The sequence below is a fragment of the Ambystoma mexicanum genome, chromosome 3q (assembly GCF_040938575.1).
Source record: "Ambystoma mexicanum isolate Mex_15411 chromosome 3q, UKY_AmexF1_1, whole genome shotgun sequence".
In the NCBI taxonomy this organism is placed as follows: Eukaryota; Metazoa; Chordata; class Amphibia; order Caudata; family Ambystomatidae; genus Ambystoma; species Ambystoma mexicanum.
The window spans coordinates 1,169,254,162-1,169,270,957 of NC_090926.1; the positions used below are offsets into that span (position 1 = coordinate 1,169,254,162).

A 16,796-nucleotide genomic window follows, 5' to 3' on the forward strand; every position below is an offset into this window, starting at 1 on the left:
CAGACACATTGCAGCGTCTGTGCCGATAGTCCACTTTGCAGTTATCAGCTTCAATGCTCTACCCAACAGAATCTCCAAAACTAATTAGGCCTCTAAGGAGGACAGGGCAATCCCAGTGTTCTCTTATCTAGTGGAACCTGTGAGTCTCACACCTTGTGTCCAATTGGGGCAGCTTTGGGTCAACGGGGATGATCCTGAAACAGCCTGATCGTAAATCAATTTTCCTTGATTGTCTCCCAGAGCACAGGTATGCAGAATGGCACTTTTATTAATACAATTGCTGCTCTCTCTTCAGTTTTGTCCAGAAACTTGAAAAACAAGGTAGCATAATTGACTCCTTACCAAAATATTGCAGTCATTTTTTTTTTTTCCACAGGAGTTGTTTACTCCCTTAATTTTAAGAATGAACATCTTTTGATTTCTGAAGGAATGCATTGTCTTCTTCCAATGCAAGCAGATAATTAATTGGCTTTAAAGTTGTATTTTAGAAGCCCTCCTTTTTAAATCGTTTAATGGAAACTTGCCATTTGGGTAGCAAGTACTAATTGATTCTCTCCTAGAGCAACATGTTACGACGGCATTGTTGTATGTTGTAGTTTCATACCGATGACACCATACTTTCAAAGCCAGGTCTCCAAAGAAAGCTTAATGTATGCAAATAGATTTTGTGAGAGAAATCTTTTACCAGTAAACACGGACAAAACCAAAGTGCGAAGTGGGAAGGGAGGAAGAAACTAGTTCAGTTGGAGGTGGTTTAAGGATGTTACTGAGGGCGATAAATACCTGGGTGTTTAGTTCGCTTTATCCTTCGTGTAGACATTGTGCGTATGGTGAAACATAGCCAGGAAGCATGGGCTCTCTATATTGAATGTCTATTGGGATATGGTCATACCTAGGTTGCTGTATGGTTGCTATGGGTGGGGGGAGGGACATTATCATGAAAGGCCATTAAAAAAGAATCTTGGGCCTTGAGGAAATGGCTGGGTCTCTCAAATTCTACCCTAGTCCAGGCAATGTGTGCAGAAGTGTTCCTTCTCCCAACAGAGTCACTCCAGGTGAAAGACTTCTTCACAAGAAAGAAGGTCCTGCGAAATGGTCTAAGGAGAGCGTTGTAGTAGGCTGCTTTCTGCCCACAGAAGCGAGGGCAATGGAATGCCCTATGACTGAATGTGTGGATCAGTGCCTGACAGATTTCATACCTGGTTTGGATGCCATTTTGTAGGAAAACAGACACGCTCATGGCCAGAAGGCAACTGTTGAGGGGTGAATTAGGATATTAATGCCGCCAATGGCTACAGTAGCCTGCACTGTTTTAGCAGGATAGCAACAGGCTTTGGTGGTGGAAAACATGTATTGCAACTATCAGATACTGAGTATTGCTATATATATATATGACATTTGAGACCAGTGGGAGCTATGAAATATAGGGGTACCTGGACCGGCTGCCCAAGGAATAATCACGTCTGTCCGTGCCTCTCAGGATTCCGTGAAAATAGCTTACATATGTTCTGCTCGTGCCCTTTCCTTCCTGACCACCATATGTTATGGCATATTACGCAGCTTTTAAGCTGCACCAAACACCACAGTAGTGGTCTTACAGGGTTTGTGCCTTGTCTGAGAAATTGGCATGCTGTGTCCCCGACCTAGATAACCTAGATAACCAGATCGCAGTCAATGGATGAAGAGGACAGGAAAAAGGACAGCCATGAGGGTTAGAGAGATGTGGGAATAGGAAAGGGAAGCTCAGAACTCTAATTGGGAAGATACAATGGGGTGAGGTAAAGGGAAGGTGCATTGATAATGTTGTGATGTGCTTGGAGTTAATGCAGGTGACAGAATGTTTGGGTGGGAATGCTGTGTGAGGGGTCTAGGATTGGGCAGTTGGGGGAAGCTAGCCTGGGTGATGGGACCCAGTGGTTCGCTGTAACACCTTGTAATGGAACTACAATGAAGCTTACCTGAAGAACCTCACCAGAGAGTCCAGGAAACAGCTTTTCTACACTAACATTGTTTCTGCATCATCACACACCTGCATTCACTCCAAGCACATCGCAACAGATAAACAGGGGTGGGTGTGTAATGGTGGACATGGGGGCCGGGAGGAGTCTAAACAAGACAACGCAGCTGTGACCCTCTACTGCGTGCACACACATGGGAGTGCTGGGTATGGCGTTTCCAGGTGTTTAAACATGGTGACGTTTTGGACATTGGCTCTCCATTTTAACCCAGCTGTGCATTATTGTTAAGCATGGGTTATCGGTTTGGCACTGGAATTAAGCTGATTTCACATTATTTTATAATATATTTTCGTGCTGCTAAATGCACGAATGTACCTGATTGGGGGCTGGTTTCCCCTTCGTATTAAATCTGCAGCATGAAAATGTAATTGTACTTGCTCTTGGCCTAAATGTAAAAGGTATATTTGTAAATCACACGCACTTTTAAATTTAAAAAAATATAAAAACAAAATTTAATTTGCCATTATCCGCACAGCGGCCACGGAGTGGTCGGCGAGTGGCAGTCCTGCAGCAGTCCTCTACCTGTTTTTTTTTCCTGCTACTGCACCTGAGTCTGTCTACCAGCTCTACTACCTAGAACTTTGTGGGTGGACCTACACTATTTAATCTGCCATTATCCGTGCAGGGGCCAGCGAGTGGCAGTCCTGCAGTCATGGCAGGCAGGGGTGACAGGACTGTCAGGACTTCGGACGTGACCTGCATCTCCAAATAAAATGATGAAGGGCGCTGCCTGAGGAGTGGGCACCTAAGAATAACGCCAACAGCACAGCAGCAAAAGGACTTTTGTTGTTCAGCAATGCCTGCAGAACACCCGACCCCTGGTAAGCAGACAGGGGGGGCTGATAGCCAAATTAACAGTCAGTTCGTCGACATCATTACTTAAGCGTGCCCAACCATCTGTACCAAATTTGCACAACCCATGCGTAGAAAACGCCATTATGCATGATGGAAACCCCACCTCAATCCACCTCACGGAAATGTAACTTACTACAAGGGTCGATATCATCCCAGACAGCGGTTGCTCGCGCTCTGTCGGCGACAGGTGACCCCCGGAGGAAAGACGCCGTCAGAGCAGGCGGCCGAATCAGGCCAGAGCTGCGAGTGGACTCTAGTGAGATTTGCACAGCTCCCGACCCATTCACCATCCGCCGAGGCTCCCATCCCGTCGCCCACCTGCACACACCAGGCTCCGGCTTCCCCCAGACGGGAGAACCCGTCAGAGCAGGTTGCAGAGTTGGGGAGGGGAGCTGCGGTGTCAGAATGAAGGGGCGGAGCTGCCGGTGAAGCAGCCTTGTGCCCGCTCTCCTAGCGGAGAGGCTGTCTCTGACAACAGTGAATCCAGCAATCGGGGTATTTCCCCAAGATCTACCATGACACAAATCCACAATCCTTCATCACCAACAAAACAGCCATCATTAACGAACATTAACTTCCACAAAACAGCTGAACTGGTGAAAGCATCTGAATCACCCCCAGCCCTCAACACAACGGGGGAGGGTGGGACCACAGAGAAATCCCCCGAACTTGAGCCAGTACTACTCATCACAAACGCCAGAAAAAGACAAAGGACAACGGGAAGCACGATTCGAGATCAAAGGCTTAAGCCTCGGAAGGGGTGGGGTCAAAATAAGCCAACATCCGCAAAAGGTACTAAGATTAACCCAGTAACTTTAACCTAAAGAAAAAACAAAGATGGAAAAGAGTCTACTAAAACTCCATTGACAAACTTCTTTAAAACGCGTCTCCAAATTAGAGACGATAAGAGATTACCTCATTCAGAAATCTCTGATGTAGACATTCTAGAAGCACTTAATGAATGTATCCCTTTTGTTAAGCAGCGCCAAATAGAACATACTCCAACCAAGACATCTTTACCTCCTGAAAAAAGTCTGGAGGGTCTAACATCAAAGACACAAAAACCCCAAGAAAAAGGAGAGACAGCCCACGACCGGACCACAGTACTAGGGCAAGCAAAAGCATGATCTACATTTGGGAGAACCTTTATCTCAATGAATAGATGAAAAGGAAGCAGAGCCCCAAACTAGTGATGCCCAGACAGCCTCTGCTCTTCCTTCCAATATGGATAAAACCTCTGAGGTTCCTGACAGGAACAAAGACGCCCCGACAGACCCAGTCTTACCTTTGAACATGGACATAACTGCTTCAGTCCTGCGCAGGAATGAACATCAGAGGGACAAAGGCCAGTCCCCAAAGTGGAACTTAAGCCAATCAAATCAAAACGTAACCCATTTCTGACCATCTCCTCAAGTGAAAGCGACAAGGTGACATTCACTGGACATGCACGGTCCAAATTTCAATCGGTCACTGTTTACTGTCCACAATTTAGAGTCTCCTCCAAGAAGACTGTCCTCAAATTGACATCCAAACTCTCACTCGACTGTGGCCTCAGAATCTCCTACAAAGAAACCAGATTTACTCTCCATTATGTCAGCTATGACAATAGCCCTAGCACCCTTCACTAAACTTTATGAAGCGGTAACCGACACATTAAAAGACCATACAACTATACAAGCAATGACTCACAGTAAGCTAATTTTCTTAGAAGCTTACATCATAGCACTAAATTCCAAAACAAAACATTCAACAAATACGAAAGATAATCGTTTCGCATCAACTCAAACAACTTAACTGTATACAGACTTTGGAACGCAAACAGCGACATGGATAGATTTAACAATCATCGACCAAAAACTCCAAGGGGAGGTCTCTACCTCAACAAAAACCCTGTGCTTGAATGTGCAGAAAAGCTCCGGAGACCCATTGATAGCTTCACAAAGTGCAAACGGTGGAAAAGATACCTTTGTGCCATCAACTTCCCCCAGAAAGATCGAAGCCCACAAGCTCAGCAACAAATGTTGATCCACAAAAGAACACCAGTAAACATTTGACTTCACAGTCCAGTACTACTAAAAGTCAAACGATGAAATTAATCTTCCAAGCCCAAGGGAGCAAAACAAAAGCGGCAGGAAAAACACCACGAGGGCAAGATCACACAACAATAAAAAAAGAAATTGAGCACAAAACAGACAAACCCAATCTAGCTTTTCAGAAATCAGTAACCAAGAAAACCAGCACTGATCGGAATTCCCCTCGGACAATAGACAAGTTCCTGAATACCGACACTTTAATTAATCTCAGTCTGCATGAGACGAGAGAAAATAAATCATCAATCCAGTCACAGAACAACCCATTTCATGAGATAAAGGGGAAATTCAGTGACACTATGGCAAGTCCAAGCTTGGCAAACAAGCCGTGCAACAATCCATTCCATGAGGGAAGGGAGCAATATGAAGAACCCAGTGATAACATGGCAAATATAAGCTCTGCAAATAAACCAACCAACAAGGATTTAAGACAACAAGAGACAGCTAGCACAAGTTCTGCAAATAAGCAAGTTAACAAGGACTTAAGGGGACACATGACGGCTAACATTAGCTCAACTAATAAGACAACCAACAAGGTCACGCAGAAGTCCCCATATCCCTCTAGAAGGAAAACGGAAATGTTGGCACCTAACAGCCCGCTAAGGCCCTCGAAAAAAGTGACAGGAGAAGAAACACACATACGAGTCGACAAAGTAGGTACGAAGAAAGAACAAGAAGGTATTCAACGCCACAGCCGACATCTCAACACAAAAGATACCAGTCAAAAGAAACGAAACCTGTGATGATCCATTATCGATCAAAAACTGAAAACTACAATGAGAAGCCTAGAAAGTGGGAATCTGCAAAATGGAGGCTACATCTGGAACAAATTGACCAAAATGAAGATGATAAATAGGAGGTCTGTGCTAAGTCTCTTCAAGTATATTCCACAACTTCGACATTTGAAATCAGAGGACCTCTTAATAGTGGAGCCTAGCTACAAGCACCAGAAAGTGCGAGCTTACCTCTATGTCAAATCATCAAGAGTAAAGAGCACTTTAAGCGACAGAAAAGACGATTTCCTAAGAATGGGATTCGACCTAGCGGTTTCCTCTAGGGCAGACCAAACCATCAAAAGAACAACACTTCTAGACGACATTCATTCAAGAACAACGATAAATAAAAGTGCAAAGAAGATAAGGGATATTAGCTGTCATACTCAAAGATCGCTTCCGTCTACACACAAAAACATCAAGGAAAGACAAGATAAGGAAATGAAGGGGCACCACCAATCGCCGGAATCAAGGCACAAGACCTACGCAACAAACTCTGAGACAGATACAACTAAAAAAAGTGTGACAATTGAAAAGGTCAACACAAAAAGATCAAACAAACTTCTAACATCCTCAAACCAGACCTTGTACGACTCCTCTGATAGAGGAACGCTCCAGCAAAGACTGTGGTCATGGCTACCGAAAGCTTTGAAGACACACCGAAACAAATAGCAATTTGCCGGCACGAGAGAGGCAGGGAACGAGATTTATCAATCAACTTCCAACACAATTAAACTGTGTTCATGGAACACGCGGGGACATGCCCACCTCCAAGCACCAGGGGACATAAAACTATGCGACTACAAGCTACTATGTTTCCAAGAGGCTTGGTTGACAGAATGTCCCACGCTCGAGGGCTATGAAATCGTTTTAGCACCGGCCAAAAAGGGAGCCTTAGGCAGGCCTTCATCGGGCCTATTGATAGCGTGCAGAAACGAATGTAGAATTAAACTAGGAAAACCATGAGTCAGCACTCAGGCAATCCTGATGATCAAGGCAGACTGGACTAGCCTAGATTTCTCGAAGAACATCACTAAGCAATCATCTATAATAATCGCAAACACCTACTGGAACCCGGCCTCTATGGACATCCTAAGTTACTTGTATATACTAGCAAAAGCAATTGATGAAGCCATGGCAGTTCATCTGATTCCATACCTTCTGCTATGCAGGGACTTTGATATGCTATGTGGAAAAAAAACAATCATTATGCTTCCATCAAATCATCAACGGCGGAAAACAGAGGTGCTGCATTAGCACACTTGATGAAATCAAGAGACCTGCATAACCTGAATGAGTCATTCCCATAAAATAAAAGAATTTCGACTTGGGAGCGTGAAGAATCTAAAGGAACAATTGAATTTATATTCGCCACAACATCTTTACTTCAAATTATACAATCATTCAAGGTTAAAAGATCTAAGGCAAGCGATCACAATCCACTGTCAACGTCATGGGCTTCTACTTCTATTCTGATCTACAAATCACGAGCGCAGTTGGAAATTAACACATAAGGAACTCGATTAAGATTAAACGCAAACTCGATAATCGATCTAGAGACTTGTTACACTGCCATGTCAACTACACGTGATCATCCAATCAAACCGACTACCTTCCTCTCCTAACAGTTAACAAGAAAGCAAAGTTTCACAAACAACAGTCAGTTGTACCACCTAGATATGTGTACGACAAACTTCTTGCAGACAAGAAACGCGAATTGAGGAAACTCAAACAGAGGGTGAAGCAGCTGGGCGAAGTGGAAAGAGTCAGTGTGATAATCAGAGCAACAAAACAACATACAGCATGGGTTAGAATGTACCGACTCAACCGCTATCAACAGGATACGGAAAATATCTTGAAAGCTATAAGCGGCAACAAATGTAAAGAATTTTGGTCACTCATTAAGTCAACAGCCTTGTCATCAGAAAACACCATGGCTAATAACATCGGAGAGAAAACTTGGATATTACATTTTACCAACCTCTTCAAGTCTCCGCAAGAATTCACGGTACCAGATTCAATGGAGAATTCTCAACCATGGGCAAAGTTGAATAACCAAGAAGACATCATTGACTGCATTAAAAAACTCAAGAATTCAAGAGCCCCGGGCCCCGATGGCGTAACCAATGAGGACTAAAAAGCTTGTCCTACGGAATGGTCTAGACTCCTAAGCAAAATCTTCCAGAGATGTGCAGACCTAAAATCAATTCTGCCATCATGGAAAACCTCCATAATCATTCCGATTTATAAAAAAGGAGACAGATGTGACCCCACGAACTATCGCCCAATAGCGCAGATGGACGTTATAGGAAAGGTCTTTGGCACCCTTCTATTAGAAAAATTCAAAGAGTGGGCCAAACAGGCTCCCTGTGACGACTTCCTACAGACGGGTTTTAAAAAGAACCTAGGAACAACGACCATCTTTTTGATAAATGTTCTAAAAAACAAAGTCCTGGAAGGAGGTCCCTGCATTTTTCTGGCCTTTATAGACTTGACCCAAGCCTTTGACAGAGTAGACCGATTCAATTTATGGTCCAAATTAACGGCTTGGAAATGCCCACCTAGTCTACTGGAACCGATCAAGGCGTTTGTGTTATGTCACACTCTTCAGGCACTGCCTGAGCCAGCTGAGCTAGCCACTTCTACTGTGATGCCATGCAAGTACCAAGTGGAATGTTGATGTATGAGTGAGAGAAGGCTGTGCTGAGTGTTCTGTTTATGGGTCAGTTGGTCCCTCCCTCCTTGGGTGATGGGTGCCGGTGATCTGTCTATCTTAGTATCTATCTTATGTCTTTATGTCTTTATGTCTTATAACATGAAACTGAAGAACTGGAAGTAAACTTACTTATAAGCAACCTAACCCAAGTATGGACATTTGCTTTACTACAATGGCGACGAGGACAGGATGTGTGTGTGTGTGTGTGAAGGAGGTAGGATCTTTACTACAGTTATACTCCGATAACAGCATAAAAATGTGCCTAGACAAGAACAGCATCTTATCCTCTGCAATTCCAACATGCAGAGGAGTGAAACAGGGGTGCCCACTAGCACCGGCTCTGTTCCTTGCTTATACCGGTGACCTACAAGAATCTGACTTAGAAGTACGAGCATTCCCACCTAAGATGAACAAAACCTCGATCACACGTCTACTGTATGCCAACGATCTGATACTACTTGACTACACCCCAGTTGGCTTCCAACAGCAATTGAATAGCTTACTTCAATATGCACAGAAAAACAACCTAGAAATGAAAAAAAAACTAAATGTATGATCTTGGAAAAATCGAAGAGGAAAAAAGAGAAAACGGAATGTCGATCGAAAAGGTCTAAGACATCAAATATTTGAGTGTCATGTTAGACAGTTCAAGAACTGACACAGCAATGCAAGAAGCACTTAAGGTAAAAGTGAGACAACTAGCAACGCAAGGCAAGGCTATAGATCGAAAGATCGGTCGATATTCGGCAGTGCCTGTCCTTGAATTCTATAAAAGAAAAGTTTGGTCAAAACTCCAAGCTTCTTTTTGGAGAAAGGTTTTGTCATTGCCTAACTCAACGCCGGTTGTTTCGATCCGTCGCAAACTATTTTCACTCCAGGGCTCAGTTAGATATGTGACACTAATGCTCTACAGAAAGTGCCGGATGGTAGGAGTCCCCTCGGTTTACAACTTGATAAATCAAGAACTGGAGAATTCCAACAGTAAGTCACTTTGCCTATGGAAAACTAATAACATCAAGTCTCTCGAGTCTATTGAATGTGATGAAGATACGCTCTTAAACAATCCAGTGAGAATTCAAAACAAACTGAAACAGCTAGACTAGAGACATTAGAGGCAGCAGCAAATAACAAACGGACTATCCACTTGCTAACAAACACAAAAAAACTAAATGAACTACAGCCATGCATCAAAAAATGTCCGTGCAGACAGGGAAGAGACTTTTTACTAAGAGCCCGCCTAAACTTGCTTCCCACTAATGAAATCTTGGCAGTTAGAGGACTTTCAAGCACTAATAGCTGTTGATTTTGTACCATTCCCAACAACAACAAAAAACCATTTGTCATCTTTTGCTGCACTGCCCAGGTAACCAACAGATTAGAGCCCGATATCTGGAGCTGATTTTGCCAACCTTCGCTCAGAACCAACATGCTGGGCCAAACTGATTGGCGGTGACAATACGAAGTGGCTGTTAGCTACTTATAAAATACTGCACCACATCAATTTACCAGACAAACTGTTGGTTCAGATTTGAAGACGAAACCTACTACTCAGCGAGAAATGTGGAACTTTTGACTGAACTATTTTACTTAACTTTTTCAGTGTTTCTTCTTCTTTTGTAAAAAATCTTTAATATTATATACAAATAAAAAAATAAATTGTATGAATGTGCATTTGACATTTGTGTTATACTTAATAATGTGTATGGCTTTGGCTAATAAACTATTGAAATGACATATAAATTGACAGTTGAGTGATGACTTAGATTGGTTGAGAGGGGCCAAAGTCCAACTTGGGTCCTTCCTCTCCTCTATCGTTTTCTCTACCTGTGGCATCCCCCAGGAGACCAACCTCTCTCCCTGGCTGTTCAACCAATACCTGGCACTACTTGCCCATCGCCGCTCTCTGCCCCAACTTTCAGTGCTATGCGGATGACACCCAGCTCATTTGTAGGCTACCCTCGGCCTCCTCCTCTACTTCGCTCATCTCTGACTGTCTACTATCCAGGAGTGGTGTGCCACCAATGACCTCTGCCTTATGCCAGTAAGACAGATTCTCCTCATCGGCACACCCGCTCCCTCCTTTCCTGTAGCTCTCTGGCCGGCCTCTCTTGGCCCTCTTCCTGCTCCCACCTGCAAGGCTAAAATCTTTGGGGTCATCTTCGATTCCATACTCTCCTTCTCTCCTCACATCTCTGACGTCTCTAAGAAGTCACCCTACCAACTGCATCTTCTCAGAGGGATTCTTCCTTTTCTCTCCTTCCCACAGAAGCTCAATGTCTCCACAGCCCTGGTTCTCTCAAGTCTGGATTACTGCAACAGCCTCTTTCTAAATCTGCCTGCCTCTACTCTTCGCCCTTTGCAACTCATCCAGTACAGGACTGCAAGACTTGTCCTTGGCCTCAAGCCCAGGGATCGTATCTCCCCAGGACTGAAATCTCTGCACTGGCTCCCAGTTGCTCTGAGGATTAAGTTCAAAACCTTCTGCATCGGCACAAGACCTTCTGGGGCCTAGGGCCTCAATACCTCCAACTCTCTCTTCCTAAATATCTTCCTTCACAAGCTCTTCGTTCATCCACCTCAAACTCCCTCAGGGTCAGTTGCTTTTCCAAGCAACGAGTTGGTGGTAGATCTCTTTCCTCGGCTAGTGCCTCACTCTGGAACAGCCTCCCTGGCTCCCTTAAACTTGAGAAGAACCATCTACGGCTCTGGGAGCACCTCAAAACCTTTCTCTTTGCTTTTGCTTTTTCTCCTCCTCTCCTCTGCTGACCCCCTGGCTGTAACATGAACTGCACTGGCTACCTGGACACCTCTGATCTCGGGCCCAGGTCCTTCCCCCGCCAGCATCACACACCTGCACTTCCCGCCTGGCAACCCCCGCACTTGGGACTGTTTCTGTACCCCTACAGTCCCCCTACCAGCCCTTGACACCTGATGTCTGCACTTACCCATGCACTTGCCACATGCTGGCCGTTACTTTACTTATTGTTATGATCTATTCCCATGTACTGCACTGCCCCTGCCCCCTTCCCACGCACTTGCGAGATCTGAATGACGCGTGGCCTAGTAGGATCATTGTTTGTCCTCCCTTTGTTCCCCTCCCTTGCCTCGTCGCACCTTGAAACACTTGTGTATTGGCACGTTATAAATGCCATATCATATCATATCAAGCTCACGCGCACCAGTCGGGACCAGGAAAGGTGCAGGCATGTGAACCTCAGGGCAGGTGGAGAGAGGAAAAGGGCTGTCACCCAAGCAAAATGAAATGTAATGGTAATTTATGTTTCAAAAATGAAGAAATTCTAGAAACATCTCTAAAACCTATGCAGATCCTCCCCCACGTTTACCTAGAGACATCACACTGGATGGCTCCCCATGCATAAGCGCTTCCTTTCCAACCTCCTTCCCATGGTCTACAAAGCTATGAACTGGCTTACCTCAGTACCTGGCCGACTGCATCTCCGTTCCCTCCACTCCATGCCTCCTCTCACTTGACCCCATCTCCCAACTCGCCCCACAGTAATGGAATACGCTACCCATCCCAATCAAAGCTAAATCAACCTTGGATCTCTTCAAAGCTCTGCTTAAAATTTCCTACTGGCCAATGCAGAAGCACCCCTTCATCCAGCATCCTCCCTACTGGAACCGAGTTAGTTACTAGTGACTTGGAATACTATCTCATCATCCATGGTCTCAAATGTAACATCCTCTATTCCATAGGGGCGCATAGAGTAAACCATAAAATCCCCTCTTTCTCGAGTATCGTTTCTGGTCGGTTACCATCAGAATTGTCATAATGTACTTCTAACCTGTACCACAGGTTTCGCATATGCCTTTTCCACTGTCCCACTGATGAACCCCACCCCCTTTATTCTTGCTGATCCAAGAGCAGTGAGACCACCAGAATGGGCGCCATACAAGACTACTTACATTACATTAATTAATACCTATACAAAAGCCAAACCTTTTTCCTTTGTTAGTACTTGTTATTTACTGAACTTAAGTGCAAAAGCACACCTCGGTCTTATTTTAATTGCAACATGAACTCATTTGCATGCACAATTAAGACATAATATGTCAGAAGACAGCTTAAAAATAACACTGACAGCCACTATGCACCATAAACATTGTTGTTAATATATAATAGAAGTCGTTAGAAATCAAGGACTAGAGCTTCCCAAGCACTGCCATTTGGATCTGGCCATAACATGGCATATAGCCAGAAAAGGGCTGAAGTACCCAATCATATAATGTCAATGCCTCACAGCTCCCTGTGTGTGTGGCACATGTCTTCACACACCATGGCAGAGTAAAGGGGCTCTTACAGCTGTTACAGCAAGGGGGCATTCTACCACTCTATACCCAGGTTACACAGTAGCCTAGACATTTACAAAATGTCTGATCCTAGCCTCATAAATGCCATTTTGCTCACTATCCATGGAGCTGTATGCTTCTTCTTTGCTGCACTTCCTCGGTTTAGAATTCTCCGCTGGTTTAGCACGGGACAGAGGGAGGACAATGTACCAATGCTTTTGTGGTCACAGAGGGTACACACAGCAGCTGCCTATTTTAGGAGTGAGTGTGGGGTATTTCTAATGCCTTCTATGACATGTCCCCAAGACATTTTACCTACTTGTGTAGAAGTAGTAAATGTAAGAGCCCAATTCAGTCAACACCCCAGGTACCTCAGAGTGAAAGCCCAACAGCCTCCCTCCTACTTCTTCTTGTCTGTTGTGTAAATAGCTGTTAATGGGTGAGGTGGAACATGGAGATCCCCTGTGGGGAACAGTGCACATCCCCTCCCTACCCTGGGAAGAACATCCCTTAGAATCTGGATGAACAAAGCATGGCTGTCTTTGCCATGATCTCATCATTTTAGCTGTGGCACAAGTAAGGACAAATCTGAGACGTATCTAGAAAGGGGCCAGAGAGACAGCAAACCCAAGATTGTAGCCTCATTGGAAAGTCCATCATATCCCCCATAACCCCTTTCTGTCACTTCCGACACACTGCGTGTAACCATCCTGCTGCCGTTGCACCTCCCCATCCCCTTTTTTACACCAAGGCGCAGCACATATTTGAGGAATCTACGCCCCACGCTCCATCTTTTCTGCTCAATGTTCCACTGTGAAGAATCTCCTGCAGGGTTGCAGCATCGCGCGGATACTGCATGCCTGCTGCCGCGTCAAAACCTGGTGAGTTTGTGTCTGTTGGTGGCGGTGGAGGGGGGATTTTGGACTGTGTGAGAAGTGCTCTGAGGTTGATTGAGACCGCAAGGTACCCCTGTGGACAAAATGAGCAGGGGTTCTAGCCCCTGCCCCGACCAATGCCTGGAGAACGCCTGACAAATAATCCTTTTTGTCCTGCCCAAGACGGGCCCTGCCCTGATAGTCAGAATTCCCAGCAGGCCATTGGGCACAGCGCCAAAGTATGGTAGAGTGAGCTTGAGGCATCTCCCAGCCTGCCAACCAGCATGCTAAGCAAGGCAAAATGAGTGGCTGCACCCTCAAATTTCAAGTAGGCCTTTCTCTGAACCAAAGGTTCTTGACTCCCATAAACCTTAGCTCTAGCATAGGGTATACTGGAGTTTACAGACTTCCCTTGCCCCCTCATCTGGTCAGGTGCTTGTTTTGTTGCACATGAGATATAATGTATCAATGTGAGGGAAAGCGAGAGAGAAACAGAGGTATTGACTCAGCGATGTGAGCAAGTGATATGGGACATGTATGCAAGAGGCCAATGGTGGGAGTTAAGGGTTGCAGGTTGTTTTTGTAAGGTCTACCCCCACCACCCTTCCACTGGCTGACCATCTCCTCCTCTAGTATCTCCTACCACCCTACACTACGCACACAAATCCCCTTCCCGGCAGCCTCCCACAGGCCCAGCCATGAGCACAGCAACACTAACCATGCCACGACTACGCGCTCCTCTTAAGCCCCATCGCACTCTTCCATATGGCCAACGAACCAGACCCAATGCACTGTAGTCTATCGGAGCTTGGAGTTTTTCCTATGGATAACACAACGCCAAGTATTGCCGCCAAACCCAGAGAAAACAAATTGGCACTCAGGAACTGGGTACTTCCGACCTGCACCCATCAACACCAGAGGTTTCACATCTGCCTTCCCCACTGTCCCACTAATGACCCTGCCCCCTTTTTTCTCAAAGAACAACGCACTGCAAAGCCAACAATAGTGCCAGCCAGGTACTATGTAAGACCATTTACATTTTATAATACCTATAACAAAAGCCAAAACCTTTGCCTTTGCTACTACTACTTGTTTTGTACAGGAATTAAGTGCAAGTAACAGGTGCAAGGGCACACATCTGTCTTATTCTAATAACAACAGGAACTCCTTTACATGCACAATTGAGGAATTAAATCTCCCAACACTGCTTAAAAATAACACTGGCATTTACTGTATGGCACACACTTTGATGTTACATTATACGCTATTCTTTACACTGATGAGCTCTTAACCAATATATCTTCATGCATGTACTAGACTTTTATTTAAAAGTAAAGCAGATCCCTCAATTGTGGATAGTTGCCCGAGGGGTTGATAAGCCTATTTATAATACCCAGTGCCCCTCTTGTACTGCAACCCATAGAATACAGCTAAGGCACCCGGAAGATTCGGTCCATCTGTCACATAGTGACTAACATAGCAGTCATCTCTGCACCCGAACCCAAGGCTCTGCAAGAAGTGTATAATGTTTAAAACTAATCCTCTCTGCTGGTGATTGAATAGTCACCAAACCGAATGACTACTAGCATGCAAAGTAATGCTCTGTTTGGGTTCATGTTTGTACAGACTACAGTCTTCCAAAGGGCCTTCCACTCCCACAGCGCTTTGAAACCATAACCATGGATGCAGTAGGCACTAAACAAACATCAAATAACATTGCATCTGTAAATGTGCTATGGTAAGCCATTTCTGGTCTAAAATGGCATGTCTCTTTTTCAAATAAATACAAATAGAAGTAACCTGAATAAAAGTACCAGGGTAGGCGAGGCGTGCTACCTTGTCATCAAACATGTACCGCTACATGTAGGCTAAGGCCCTGAGGCTGAATAGTTTGGCAAGGTTCTGAGTAGATGCCAAACAGGCCTTTGACACATTGGTCAGAACCATTACTTTGCACAGTTCTGCCAGGCGGGCATTCAGAGTTTGTGGGCATATTTCGAAAGCAATAAGTGGTCTTTATGGTTTTTGTTTTGAAGTAACACACTAACTTTGTATGAGTCAAGTTTTTAACATTCTTACATCGACTTTATCTTACCAAAATGTATATTGTACAGTTGGCTCAGGCGTGACTATGTGTGATGTTATGATGTTAAGTTTTCTTAGAAAACATTGAACATTATTGTAAATTTTGTTACAACAATAGAGCATGAACTGTCTGGATGTATTTAAATCTTATAGTAACTAGTGCAGAATACTCGTGTATGCTAGTTTTAATCTTCTTTATGTCAAGTGATTCTTTTTTTCTCTTTTTTCCCCTTTTTACTATCTTAATTGCTATCTTTATGGTGTTGTTTGCTGCTCTCTTGTTGCTAACACTCATTTTATAAGTTCAAATTTAATCTGCATCTTAACTATTTTATCTGCATGATTATAAAAAGAAAATGTTATCCCCTGTATACTATTGTATAAATTGAACGGTTGAATATAATTCAGCCATGTCAATAAAAATAAAAGAATAAGCGGTCTTTTCTTGCAGTTTTCACATTGGCCACTCTGTCACCTTACTTTTGCAGGTTTCTGTTCTTTGTATGTAATGTCCAAGAGCCACACTGCAGGTTCACCATAGTACTTTTCCCCCGTAAGCCCGTGAGCCGGGGCAGCTAAGTACGCGGGTGCTGCGGGGCCGGGTTCACCCAGGGAAAAGCCATCAGCACTGAAAGTCCCTATTCTTTCAATGTGACTTCCTAAAAATCTGTCCAATCAACAGTCAGCTCCCCTGCTGTGAGCACCTAAGCCTACCTTCACCACAGAAGAATGCAGCATTTTTCAGCTATGGGCGCAAACTCCTCCTTTGGTAGAAATGGTCCCGTCCTTCCGGTCTTGACGTCATGGGAAGTTTATGAATACATGTGTAGGGGACGGCACTCACCTGGCACTGCAGGAGCTGACGGCTGGGCCCACCTGGTGTCTCCGCCTCTCTCCAGAGCCTTCTCAAGGTGGCCGCCGCCACCTGCCGCTGGTAGTAGGGGAAGAAGGTCTTGACCACGGCTTCGGTGCGACCTGAGGAGAAAATGCAGATACAGGCAATGCGTGGTCAGTCCCTGGTTCCCACACACGTAAATGTAACTTTCTCTCTCGCTAGCATCTCCGCCATTTGC

At 44.7% G+C, this 16,796-nt stretch overlaps 1 protein-coding gene across 1 annotated transcript in view; it reads right to left on the bottom strand.

The window, feature by feature from the left end:
• The window catches only part of NIBAN3 (niban apoptosis regulator 3), a 402,636-nt gene that overhangs the window by 368,827 nt on the left and 17,013 nt on the right, over window positions 1-16,796 (bottom strand). The window contains exon 2 of the mRNA XM_069604007.1: window positions 16,568-16,698. Coding sequence (XP_069460108.1) covers window positions 16,568-16,698 — 131 coding nt within the window. The remainder of the gene's footprint in view (window positions 1-16,567; window positions 16,699-16,796) is intronic.